Here is a 12,469-nt window from a genome sequence, read left to right as displayed (position 1 = left end):
CGATGCCGCCGCCCCGCGCCGCCCCTCTCTGCCGCTGCCCGTCGGCGGCGGCGCTCCGGGCCGGTGGGCGGTGCATCGCCGCCGCTCCGTCCCCGCCCCGCAGCCGCCCGAGCGGAGCCGCCGCGGCCGGACCCGATGCCGGGAGCTGGGCGCTGAGGGCGGCCCCGACATGGGGGTTCTCAGCATCACGGACCAGGTACGGCCGCCGCCCCGTCCTTCCCTCCCCGCTGCCGCCCGCCCGCCGCCGCCGCGCCGCGCCCGGGCCGCTCCGCCACGGCAGCCCGGGGATGTGCGGCCTAGCGCGGCTCCGCCACCGGGCCCGGCCCGGCGCCGCCCCAGGCCGCGGGCCCCGCTCCGCCGAGCCTCCCGCCGCCCCCGGCCCCGCCGCAGCCCCGGCACGGGCGGGGGTCGCCGCTCGCAGCCCGCCGGGCCCAGCGCGGCCGGGACGGCCCGGGCCGGTAACGGGAGCGCCGCGGGGATGGGAGCGCCGGGATGAGAGCGGGAGAGCCGCGGGGATGGGAGCGCTCGGAGGGGGGAGGGCAGAGCACCGGGGATGGGACCCTCGGGAGGGCCTTGCCCGGCCCGGGAACGGCGGAGACACCGGGAATGGGAGCCCGGGAGTGGGAACGGGAGAACGGCGGGGATGGGAACGGGAGAACGGCGGGGATGGAGCATCCGGCCCGGGAACGGGAGAGCCGTGGGGTTGGGAGTGCTGGATTGGAAACGGGAGAGCCCCGGGAATGGGAGACCCTGAATGGGGAACAGCAGAGCCCTTGGGAAGGGGATACCCCGGCCCGGGAACGGGACCCTCGGGATCAGGAACGGTGGAGCCCCCGGGAATGAGACCCCCCGACCCGGGAACGGGAGAGTGCCGGGAATGGGATCTCCTGGACAGGGAATGTGAAGCACCAAAGGGGGATCCGGTAACGGGAGAACCCCGGGAATGAGACGCCCGGGCTCGGGAACGGTGGAGCCACCGGGAATGGGAGCCCGGGACTGGGAACGGGAGAACCGCGGGGTTGGGACTGCTGGATTGGGAACGGGAGAGCCCCGGGAATGGGAGACCCTGAGTGGGGAACAGCAGAGCCCTTGGGATACCCCGGTCCGGGAACGGGAGAATCCCGGGAATGAGACCCCCCGGCCCGGGAACGGCGGAGCCCCCAGGAATGGGATACCCGGTCCGGGAACGGGACACCCCTAGGGTTGGGACACCTGGATCGGGAGCAAGAGAACCCCGGGAATGGGATCTCCTGGATTCAGGGAGTTTGGAGCATCAAGGACCCCCAGGATGGGACCCTGACCCACCTGTCCTCTTTGCCTCCTTCTGCCTCGCCCGTGGGATTTTGGGGCACCCCTGGGCTGCAGGGTGTCCCCACTGAGTTTTTGGGAATCCCTGTTGTTCAGGGTGTCCCCATTGAGCTTTTGGGGCACTCTCGAGGTGCAGGGTGTCCCCATCAGATTTTGGGGATGGCCCTGGCTAGCAGGTTATTCTCATCAGTTTTTGGGACACTCCTGGCTTGCAGGGTGTCACCTCCGAGGTGCAGAGTGTCCCCATCGGGTTTTGGGACACCCTTGGGGTGCAGGATGTCCCCAGTGAATTTTGGGGTACCCCTGGTACCACCATGGGGTTTTGGGCACACGTCTGAGGTGCAGAGTGTCCCTGTCAGGTTTTGGGGATGGCCTTGGCCAGCAGGTTGTCCCCATCATGGTTTTTGGGACACTCCTGGGTTGCAGGCTGTCCCTGTAAAGTTCTGGGGACACCTCTGAGGTGCAGAGTGTCCCCATCGGGTTTTGGGGATACCCTTGGGGTGCAGGGAGCCCCTCTTGGGTTTTGGGGACACTCCTGGGGCGCAGAGTGTCCCTATTATGCTTTATGGACTCTTGTGAGTCGCAGGGTGTCCCTGCCGTGTGTTGGGGACACATTTGGGGTTCAGAGTGTCCCCACTGGGATTTGGAGATGCTCCTGCATTGCAGGGTGTCCCTGTTAAACTTTAGGGACTTTTTTGGGGTGCAGAGTGTCCCCATCGGGTTTTGGGGACCCATCTGGGGTTCTGGGTGTCCCTGTTGGGATTTGGGGGCACTCCTGGGGTGCAGAGTATCCCTACTGTGCTTTAGGGACTTTTTTGGGGGGTTCAGGGTGTCCCCATTGGGTTTTGTAAGCAATTTTTTTTTTGGTAAAAAATTTTTTTGTTCTTGGTAGGTTTTTTTTTTTTTTGGTTAAAAAACCCCCTTTTTTTCCACAAAGTGTCTGAACAAGTGATGCTGATGCTGCTGACCCAGGATGTGGTCCTGGGCTCAGAGTGCCCTTATTTCGGGATGAGGCAGGGGTGGGAAGGGATTTCTGCCCCATAGAGCTTGCTGGCTGCTGGAGAAGGCAAAAAAAAATCAGAATTTGGTGGTTTTAAGGTTTAAATCCAGCCTTGGGGGTGTCACAGCACCTGGATCTCTTCACCCCAAAAAGCTGCAGCGGGGCTGTGCAGGGTTTGGCAGAAATCCTGGGGTGCTGAGCAGATCAGGAGCAGCCTCTGCTCCATATTTTTCTGCAGAAAAAGGGCATTTTTAGGGCCAGGAGTGAGGAATGGGGTTCAGGGATCACAGCTGTCCCAGAGGGATTTCTGGCTAAGCCTGAATTTTGGACACCAAGAGCTGTTCCTGTGCTCAGGCACTGTGTGCTCAGCATCCTGGGGATGCTTGGGAAGCAGGGAGGCTTTCCTAGCAATTCTGGGAAATTCTCAGATCTGTTCTTCATGGAACAACCAGGAAAAATGTGTTTTCTGGCTGGAAAATGTGTCCCTGTTGGTGACTGGGGCTCAGGGGGGACGAAATTCCTGAGTGCTGGGAATGGGGATTCCCTCCTGGAGCTGGATCAGCACGTGGGAATGCTCCTGTCCCTGTCACTGTCACCTCCTGACAATGCTGCCACTGTCACCTCTCTGTCCCCTTGTCCCCTGCAGCCCCCTCTGGTCCAAGCCATCTTCAATCGGGATGTGGAGGAGGTTCGGTCGCTGCTGAATCAGAAGGAGAACATCAATGTACTGGTGAGGGCTCTCCTGGTGCTCCCCGAATCCCCAAATCCTTCCCATCCCTCACCTGGTGCTCCCCAAATCCTTTTTATCTCTCACCTGGTGCTTCCAAAATCCTTCCCATCCCTCACCTGGTTCTCCCCAAATCCTCCCCATCCCCGTCTCTCACCCAGCACTCCCCAAATCCCTTTTATCCCTCTCCTGGTGCTCCCCAAATCTCTCCCATCCCCATCCCTCACCTGGTGCTCCCCCAAATCCCTCCCATCCTTCACCTGGTTCTCCCCAAATCCTTCCCATCCTCATCCCATCCCCATCTCTCACCCAGCACTCCCCAAATCCCTCCCATCCCTTGCTTCATGCTCCCCAAATCCCTTTTATCCCTCACCTGGTGCTCCCCAAATCCCTCCTACCCCTCACCCAGCTCTCCCCCTGTCCTTCCCCACTCATTCTTGACAAGTTGGGCTTTCAGACCCCAAACATTCCCAGGTTTTACTCCCAGCTCAGCCCCATTTGCTGCCCAGTTTTGTTCCATGGCCCTGATTTTGGCACCTGTAAAATGGGAGTGCAGAGCTTCCACATTCCCAGCCCTTCCTGGGACACTCTGGGATGTGTGGGAGGACATTCCAGGCAGGATTGGCTTGGCCTTTTATCCTTTGGGATGGTGACCCAGAACACTTTGGGGTGGGGGCAGCAGCTCTGGCCCGAGAGAAGGAGGTTCCCTGGAGCCAGCAGGGTTTGGGATCCAGAAAGGTTTTCCCTGTCAGGTTTTGGAAAAGCATTTCCCTGTCAGGTGTTTGGGAAGGGTTTCCATTGTCAGGTGTTGGAAAAGGTTTTTCCTGTCAGGTTTTGGGAAGGATTTCCATTGTCAGATTTTGGGAAGGGTTTCCCTGTCAGGTTTTGGGAAGGGTTTCCTTTTTCAGATTTTGGATGGATTTCCTTGTCAGGTTTTGGGAAAGATTTAGGAAAGGTTTGGAAAGGTTTTTCCTGTTGGGAAGAGTTTCCCCTGTCAGACATTGGAAAAGGTTTCTCCTGTCAGATTTTGGGAAGGGTTTCCATTTTCAGATTTTGGATGGATTTCCCTGTCAGGTTTTGGGAAATATTTAGGAAAGGTTTGGAAAGGTTTTTCCTGTCAGGAAGGGTTTCTCCTGTCAGGCATTGGAAGAGGTTTCTCCTGTCAGATTTTGGGAAGGGTTTTCACTGTCAGGTTTTGGGAAGGATTTCCATTGTCAGATTTTGGGAAGGGTTTCCCTGTCAGGTGTTTGGGAAAGATTTAGGAAAGGTTTGGAAAGGTTTTTCCTGTTGGGAAGAGTTCCCCCTGTCAGGCATTGGAAAAGGTTTCCCTGTCAGATTTTGGGAAGGGTTTGGGAAAGATTTAGGAAAGGTTTGGGAAGGGCTTTCCCTGTCAGGTTTAGGGACAATTCTTTCTATGGAAAAATCCCTCCTGATGTCCAACCTGTACCTCCCCTGGTGCAATTTGAGGCCATTCCCTCTTGTCCTTGGAGCAGATCCTGACCCTACCAGGCTCCACTTCTTGTCAGGGAGCTGTGGAGAGTTAAAAAGTCCTTTCTGATCCTCCTTTTCTCCAGGCTGAGCCCCCTCAGCTCCCTCAGGAATTTTCCAGACCCTTCTCCTGCTCCTCAGCCCTTCCCCAGCTCCATTCCCACCTCCAGCCCCTCTGGAGCAGGAAGAGGAGGAGGAGGAAACTCTCCCATCCCTCTCCCTGCCCTCCAAGCTCACAGATGGGTTTTATTTCTCCCCCTCAAGGACCAAGAACGCCGGACGCCACTCCATGCTGCTGCCTACATCGGAGATGTTGCAATCCTCGAGCTCCTCATCTTGTCAGGTGAGATCCAGGGACGCCCTGATCCCCCAGGATGGGGTTGGGTCCACCCTGAGCTGCCCTGAGCTCACACCTCAGCCAGGGGAGGATTAGGAAATGGTGCCATAATCCTAAGAGGTTTGTCCTGGAACTGAAATAGCCGAGGTGGAGACGGAGCCAGGAGGGGGATGTGAGGTGCTGGGGGTGCTCTGGGGAGAAGTTCCTGGAGAAAATCCCATAAAATCCAGGGGGTTTGCTTGGTTTTGGGTTGTGTCACCTGTCACCCTCTGGAGAAACTCCACATTTTGGCCCCATGTGTTGCATTTTGAATGTCCTCATCTGCTCCTGTCTCAAATTGGAGACAGATTTTAGGAGAAAAGCACCCTGGAATGAATGCCTCCCCCAAAAGAAAGGATTTTTTGGCATTCCTTGGATGAAAATGAAAAAAAACCTGTTTATTTAACAAACCTGAACCTGGCTTAAAGCAACAGGGTCACATTTCTGGGCATAAAAGCAGAGAATAGGGAATACAGGACTATCATAACATCACCCCAAGAAGCTCCTCACCCCGTAGAGCCTCAGGATTTGGGATGAAAGAGAGAACTGCCGTGACCCCAATGAGGAGAAATCAGGAAATTCTCAGCTGAGGCTGAGAAATCTCAGGATTTGGGCTGTTGTGGGCAGCAGGGAGAGGCAGCTGAGGGGTTCCTGGGGTGGTGGGACCCCCCTGAGCCCCGCTGTGTCCCCACAGGTGCTAATGTGAACGCCAAGGACACGGTCTGGCTCACGCCGCTGCACCGCGCCGCCGCCTCTCGCCACGAGGTGAGTGCCTCTGGCTCCTCATTCCTGGTGGGAATTGTGGGTTCTGGTGGCAAAAATGGGCTCTGCTTCTCCTCTTTGCCTGGCTGAGATGGGGAATGCAAAATTCCGGAGAGAGCTGGAGGGAAAACCTCCTTGTCTGCATTTTCCCATTTCCCCAAGGCTGTCTGTTCCAGATCCACCTCCCTCAGAGGGATGTCGGGGCTCCCACCCTCTCCCTCGGGAGCTGATTCCAACAGATCTCCTTGGAAAATTGTCCCTGCCTTTATTTTTGTGGGTTTAGCTTCGTCCCACTTAACTTTGCCCTGATTGGAATTGCTGGAGAGGGAGGAATTGTTGGTTGGAGCCAGGTCTGAAGCCCTGAGTGGAATTCTCCTGCTCGGCAGCAGCCATGGGGTAGGACAGGAGTGTGAACAGCTCTCCTGAAGGGGTTTGATGGGAATTTGTGTGGAAATTCCCAAAAAACACCGAGCTCCTGCTGCTTCTCTGGGAATTTGGGAATTTTGCACCCTCATTTTTCCACCTGGGAAGTTTTGGTGTGTCCAACTCCCCAAAGGAACCTTCCCAAAATGCTTTCCCTGCTTGGAGGCTGATCTGTGGGATTACCAGGTTAATTTTTGGGGGCAGAGCAGCAGATCCATGGGGTTGGGATCCCTGGAAGCCCTGACTGCACAGGGAGGGAAGGCAGGAATTCGGGGGAAGACAGGAACTCAGCGAAATGAGTGTCAAATGTAGGTCAGTGGGTCACATCCATCATCCCCTGGGCCCTGCTGAGTCACCAGGGAATGTTCCCTCCTGGTTCTTCACGTGGTTCTGCTCGGGGTTTTCCTTCCCTGAGCTGGGATTCACGGCTGGGATGGGATAATGGGATGGGATGGGATTAGATGGGATGAGCCCACCTTGCTCAGCTCCCACCTGGGAACAGAGCTGGAACAGCCCAGGGGAGGAATGGAGGAATCACAGAATCCCAGGAGCCTTGAGGTTGGAAAAGATCTCCGAGTCCAGCCTGGGATTGATCCCCACAAAAACCCTCAGTGTCACCTCCAGAGATGGAGATTCCAAACCTCCTTGTGCAATTCCAAAGCCTGACCACCTTTTCCATGGAAAAATCCCTCATGTTCAACCTCAACCTCCCCTGGGGCAGTTTGAGGCCATTTCCTCTTGTCCTGCTGTTTTCTGGGAGAAGAGGCTGATCCCTGCCTGGCTGCAACTACAAATTCCCCCCCAAAACTACAAATTCCCCCCCAAAAAAACCTACAAATTCCCCCCCAAAAAAACCTACAAATTCCCCCCCAAAAAACCTACAAATTCCCCCCCAAAAAACCTACAAATTCCCCCCAAAAAACCTACAAATTCCCCCCAAAAAACTCCAAACTCCTTCCAAAAACCTACAAATTCCCCCAAAATCAGGAAAGGCCTCTGTCTCAGGGCCTGCTCCCTCTCCTGCTGTTGGTCCCAGGCAGCAGATCCTGACCCCACCAGGCCCTACTCCTTGTCAGGGAGTTGTGGAGAGTTAAAAAGTCCCTCCTGAGCCTCCTTTTCTCCAGGCTGAGCTCCCTCAGGAGTTCTCCAGACCCTTCTCCAGCCTTTTCCCAGCTCTGGTCACTCTCCAGCCCCTCAGTGTGGCCATGAGGGCCCAGAACTGGACATGGCACTGGAGGGCACAGCAGTGCCAGCACAGGGGGACAATCCCAGGTGCCATCCTGGGGACATCCTGGGCTAGTGTCCAGCCCCAGGGCCTTTCCCAGCAGGAAAATCCCTTTTCCAGCTCTCCCACTGTGAGGGAATCAGCCCCACGTGGCTTTGGGGTGGACATGGCCACAAATGGATCTTTCTCTGTGGAAAAATCCCTTTTCCCAGCTCTCCCACCATGAGGGAATCAACCCCACATGGCTTTGGGGTCAACATGGACAGAAATGGGGTCCTTCCCTGTGGGAAAATCCCCTTTTCCAGCTCTCCCACTGTGAAAGAAGCAGCCAGAAATGGCTTTGGGGTGGACATGGCCACAGACAGCTCCTTCCCAGTGGGAAAATCCCTTTTTCCAGCTCTCACACTGGGAGACAAGTAACCCCACATGGCTTTGGGGTGGACATGGACACAAACAGGTCATTCCCAGTGGGAAGACCCCTTTTCCCAGCTCACCCACCATGAGGGAATCAGCCCCAGGTGGCATTGGGGTCGGCATAGACAGAAATGGGTCCTTCCCTGTGGAAAAATCCCTTTTCCCAGGTCTCCCACCGGGAGACAAGTAACCCCACATGGCTTTGGGGTTGATGGGGCCACAAATGGATCTTTCCCTGTGGAAAAATCCATTTTTCCAGCTCTCCCAATGTGAGGGAATCAGCCCCCCAAGTGGCTTTGGGGTTGACTCAGCCACAACCAGCTCCTTCCCAGTGGGGGAATCCCTCCCACCTCTGGCACCCCTGTGGGGTCTCTGCGGGATGTCACCCCACCCTCCCTGTCCCTGCCACCCGCAGAAGGCTCTCCACCTGCTCCTCAAGCACTCTGCGGATGTCAACGCCCGCGACAAGCACTGGCAGACGCCGCTGCACGTGGCCGCGGCCAACAGGGCCACCAAGTGCGTGGAGGCCTTGGTGCCACTGCTGAGCACCGTCAACGTGGCTGACCGCACCGGGCGCACGGCTCTGCACCACGCCGTGCACAGCGGCCACCTCGAGGTGCGTCCTGGGCGACGGGACGGCGGGGTGGCAGGGGACAGCGGGGTGGCAGGGGACATTGGGGTGGCAGGGGATAGTGGGGTGGCAGGGGACAGCGGGGTGGCAGGGGACAGCGGGGTGGCAGGGCACATTGGAGTGATGGGACATTGGGGTGGCAGGGGACAGTGGGGTGACAGGGGACATTGGGGTGGTAGGGGACAGCGGGGTGGCAGGGGACAGCAGGGTGGCAGGGGACAGCAGGGTGGCAAGGGACAGTGGGGTGGCAGGGGACAGCAGGGTGGCAGGGGACAGCGGGGTGGCAGGGGACAGCGGGGTGGCAGGGGACAGCAGGGTGGCAGGGGACAGCGGGGTGGCAGGGGACAGCGGGGTGGCAGGGGACAGCAGGGTGGCAGGGGACAGCGGGGTGGCAGGGGACATTGGGGTGATGGGACAGCAGTGTGGCAGGGGACAGCAGGGTGGCAGGGGACAGCGGGGTGGCCTTAGTCGTGTCGCCGTGTTGGCTTTGGGTTGGTAGAAAGATGGGTTAGATGAGGTTAAAAGGGGAAAAACGGTGTATATTTTGTTTATTACTGTGTTTATTGTAGTAATTTTTTTTTATTATATATATTATATAGTATAATTTATTGTGGTTGTTATAATTATTATATTTATTTTAATTAATTTTAATGTAATTTATGATAATTATTATATTTATTTTAATATTTTGATGTAATCTATTATAATTTACGTTTAATGGTAACATAAGAATAATATCATTTATTATAATTTTATTATAATACATAATTATGTACTATAATAAAATTTTAATAAGTAAAGTATATAATACATTTTATTACAATATATAATATTATAAAATAATTTTATTATAATATATGATTATATGCTATAATAAAATTTTAATAATGAATAATATATATAATACATTTTATTATAATATATATTATAATATATATTATAATAATAGAATTTTAATAATAAATAACATAAAATACATTTTATTATATTATGAATATTATAAAATAAGTTTAATAATTTTAATATAATTTATTATAATTTCTCAATATATTTTAATATTTATTATTTATTAATGCATTTCCATATTCTTAATAATAATAGTCTATTAATATTATTATTTAAAATTATTAAACAATTAATTTTATTATATTGCTATATTATAATATATCGCTATTAATATATTACTATATTGTGCTACATTGCAAATTTATTTATTTATATAATAATATAAAATTTAAAAAATTTATATTATTGAGGTGGAATCCTATTTAATAGGATTTTCGGTGCTCATCAAAGGTGGGACACACCCAGAATGCACACCCCATGTACAATTTGATGGACCTCTCAAATTAGCATATCTACCTAAAATCCTTAAATTTATTAATTTTCTAATAAGAAACTTAATGAATGAAGTAATTGTCAACCTATTTTATATATTTTTATATACATATATTTTATTATTTAAAAAAAAAATTAATGATATTACTCCCCCCTAAATTAGATTACAGCCCAGCTTACAAAATATATTCCAGAGAAAAGGCTTCATCCTCAGTTGGAGCTTCTAGTTCTGATGTAGAGTAGAGCTCTGTGAATGTTTGGCTTTCCTGCTTTGCAAAACCAATTTTGGTCTTTTGTTACAGAAAACAATTTCACAAAAAAAAAAATTGTAAATATCAGACTACCTAAAATTACAAACTGCTACTACAGAAATTACAAGCATGCAGGGATAAAGTACAGAGAGCGTATAAAGGGTAGGAAGAGTGGGAAAAGGTATAAAAATGTACAAAAAGGGGATTTAAAAGACAAAAAATCATCAGGCATCTCCCTCACCCCGCAGATGGTGAACCTGCTGCTGAACAAGGGCGCCAGCCCCAGCACGTGTGACAAGAAGGAGCGACAGCCCCTGCACTGGGCAGCCTTCCTGGGTGGGTGTTCCCTGCCCAGGGGCTCCTGGGTGTCCTTGTCCTGCTCTCTCCATCCCAATATCCCAATATCCCATCCCATCATCCCATCCCTTCCCTTCTCATCCCAATATCCCATCCCAATATCCCATCCCAATATCCCATCCCAATATCCCATCCCAATATCCCATCCCATCATCCCATCCCAATCTCATCCCATCCCATCCCATCCCATCCCAATATCCCATCCCATCCCATCCCATTATCCCATCCCAATCCCATCCCATTATCCCATCCCAATATCCCATCCCATCCCATCATCCCATCCCTCATTCCCATCCCATCCCATGCCGTCCCACTATCCCATCCCATTATACCATCCCATCATCCCATCCCATTATCCCATCCCATTGTCCCATCCCAATATCCCATCCCATCCCATATCCCAATATCCCAATATCCCAATATCCCAATATCCCAATATCCCATCCCATCATCCCATCCCTTCCCTTCTCATCCCGTCCCATCCCAATATCCCATCCCATCATATCCCATCCCAATATCCCATATCCCATCCCATCCCATCATCCCATCCCTTCCTATCCCATCCCTCATTCCTATCCCATTATCCCATCCCATCCCATTATCCCATCCCATCCCTCTGTCTCTCCCATTCCTCCTCTCCATCTCTTCCTTTTCTCCATCTCTCCCTTCCCTCTGTCCATCTTTCCCATTCCTTCTCATACTCTTTCCATCTCTCCTATTCCTTCTCTCCATCTCTCACATTCCTCTTCTTCTCTCCCTCTCTCCATCTCCCCTCCTCTCCCTCTCTCCATCCCCTCTGTCCCTCTCTCCCCTCCGTTCCCAATCCCACCCAGATTCCCCCTAGTGTTCCCATGTATTTCCTGTGTTTTTCCCATGTTTTTCCCATGTTTTTCCTGTCATTTCTGTGTTTTCCTGTGTGTTTTCCTATGTGTTTTCCATGTTTTCACATGTGTTTCCCATGTATTTTCTGTGTTTTTCCGTGTGTTTTCCCTGTTTTTCCTGGTGTCCCATGTTTTCCTGTGTGTTTTTCCCATGCATTTCCCATTTTTCCCGTGTTCATATGTATTTATCCTGTGTTTTCACTGTGTTTTTACCATGTTTTCTCATGTGTTTTTCCCGTGTGCTTCCCCCATGTGTTTCCCATGTTCTCCTGTGTGTTTCCTATGTTTTTCCTGGTATTCCCATGTTTACCCATGTGTTTTCCTCTGTGTTTCCCATGTTCTCCTGTGTGTTTCCAATGTGTTTTCCCATGTTTTTCCCGGTGTTCCCATGTTTTTCCCAGAATCCCCATGTGTTTCCCGTGTTTCCCCCATGTTTTCCTGTGTGTTTTCCCATGTGTTTTCCCATGTGTTTTCCTGTGTGTTTTCCCATGTGTTTTCCCATGTGTTTTCCCATGTGTTTTTCTGCATGTTTCCCATGTTTTCCCATGTGTTTTCCTGCGTGTTTCCCATGTTTTTTCCCAGTGTTCCTGTGTGGTTTCCCCATGCTTTCCCCATGTGTTTCCCCATGTGTTTTTCCCATGTTTCCCCATGTGTTTCCCCATGTATTTTCCCATGTTTCCCCATGTTTTCCCATGTTTTCCCCATGTTTTCCCATATTTTCCCAGCTCTCACAGCTCTCTCTCTCCCCAGGCCACCTGGAGGTGCTGAAGCTGCTGGTGGCTCGCGGGGCTGACGTGATGTGCAAGGACAAGAAGGGTTACACCCTGCTGCACACGGCGGCTGCCAGCGGGCAGATCGAGGTCGTGAGGCACCTGCTCAGGCTGGGGGTGGAGGTGAGACCCCCGGGGGGGCTCTGGGGCACCCAGACAAGGGGCTCTGGGTGCTGGCACAAACCTTGGGTGGTGACAGAAACCTTGCATGGTTCTCAGCTGCTTTTTCCCTTCCTGAATCCCTAAATCCTCTGGATTCTATAGGTCCCACAGATGAGTTAACCAAATTCCATCACCTTGGGTGGTTCTCAGCTTCCTTTTTCCCTTCCTGAATCCCCAAATCCTCTGGACTTTGGTAATCCCACAGATCAATTAACCAAATTCCTTTACCCTGGTGGCAGTAAAAGCTCTGGGTGGTTCTTAGTTGCCTTTTCCCCTTCCTGAATCCCCAAATCCTTTGGATTTTGATGCTCCCACAGACCAAGGAACCAAATTCTTTCACCCTGAGTGGTGACAGA

General features: G+C 52.2%; 1 protein-coding gene across 2 annotated transcripts in view; it reads left to right on the top strand.

Annotated features, from left to right (window-relative positions):
* Positions 1 to 40: 40 nt before the first annotated feature.
* The window catches only part of ANKRD52 (ankyrin repeat domain 52), a 41,111-nt gene continuing 28,682 nt past the window's right edge, over positions 41 to 12,469 (top strand). For both annotated transcript variants that reach the window (XM_085040940.1, XM_085040941.1), the window contains exons 1-7: positions 41 to 196; positions 2,955 to 3,038; positions 4,788 to 4,866; positions 5,594 to 5,664; positions 8,139 to 8,339; positions 10,192 to 10,279; positions 11,932 to 12,074. In XM_085040940.1, coding sequence (XP_084897066.1) covers positions 170 to 196; positions 2,955 to 3,038; positions 4,788 to 4,866; positions 5,594 to 5,664; positions 8,139 to 8,339; positions 10,192 to 10,279; positions 11,932 to 12,074 — 693 coding nt within the window. In that variant the 5' untranslated portion in view covers positions 41 to 169. The remainder of the gene's footprint in view (positions 197 to 2,954; positions 3,039 to 4,787; positions 4,867 to 5,593; positions 5,665 to 8,138; positions 8,340 to 10,191; positions 10,280 to 11,931; positions 12,075 to 12,469) is intronic.

Source organism: Lichenostomus cassidix, chromosome 29 (assembly GCF_008360975.1).
Source record: "Lichenostomus cassidix isolate B80296 chromosome 29, HeHo_3.0, whole genome shotgun sequence".
Classification (NCBI taxonomy): Eukaryota; Metazoa; Chordata; class Aves; order Passeriformes; family Meliphagidae; genus Lichenostomus; species Lichenostomus cassidix.
The sequence above is the reverse complement of the archived record's forward strand: the minus strand, read 5'-3'. Positions and strand labels throughout refer to the sequence as shown.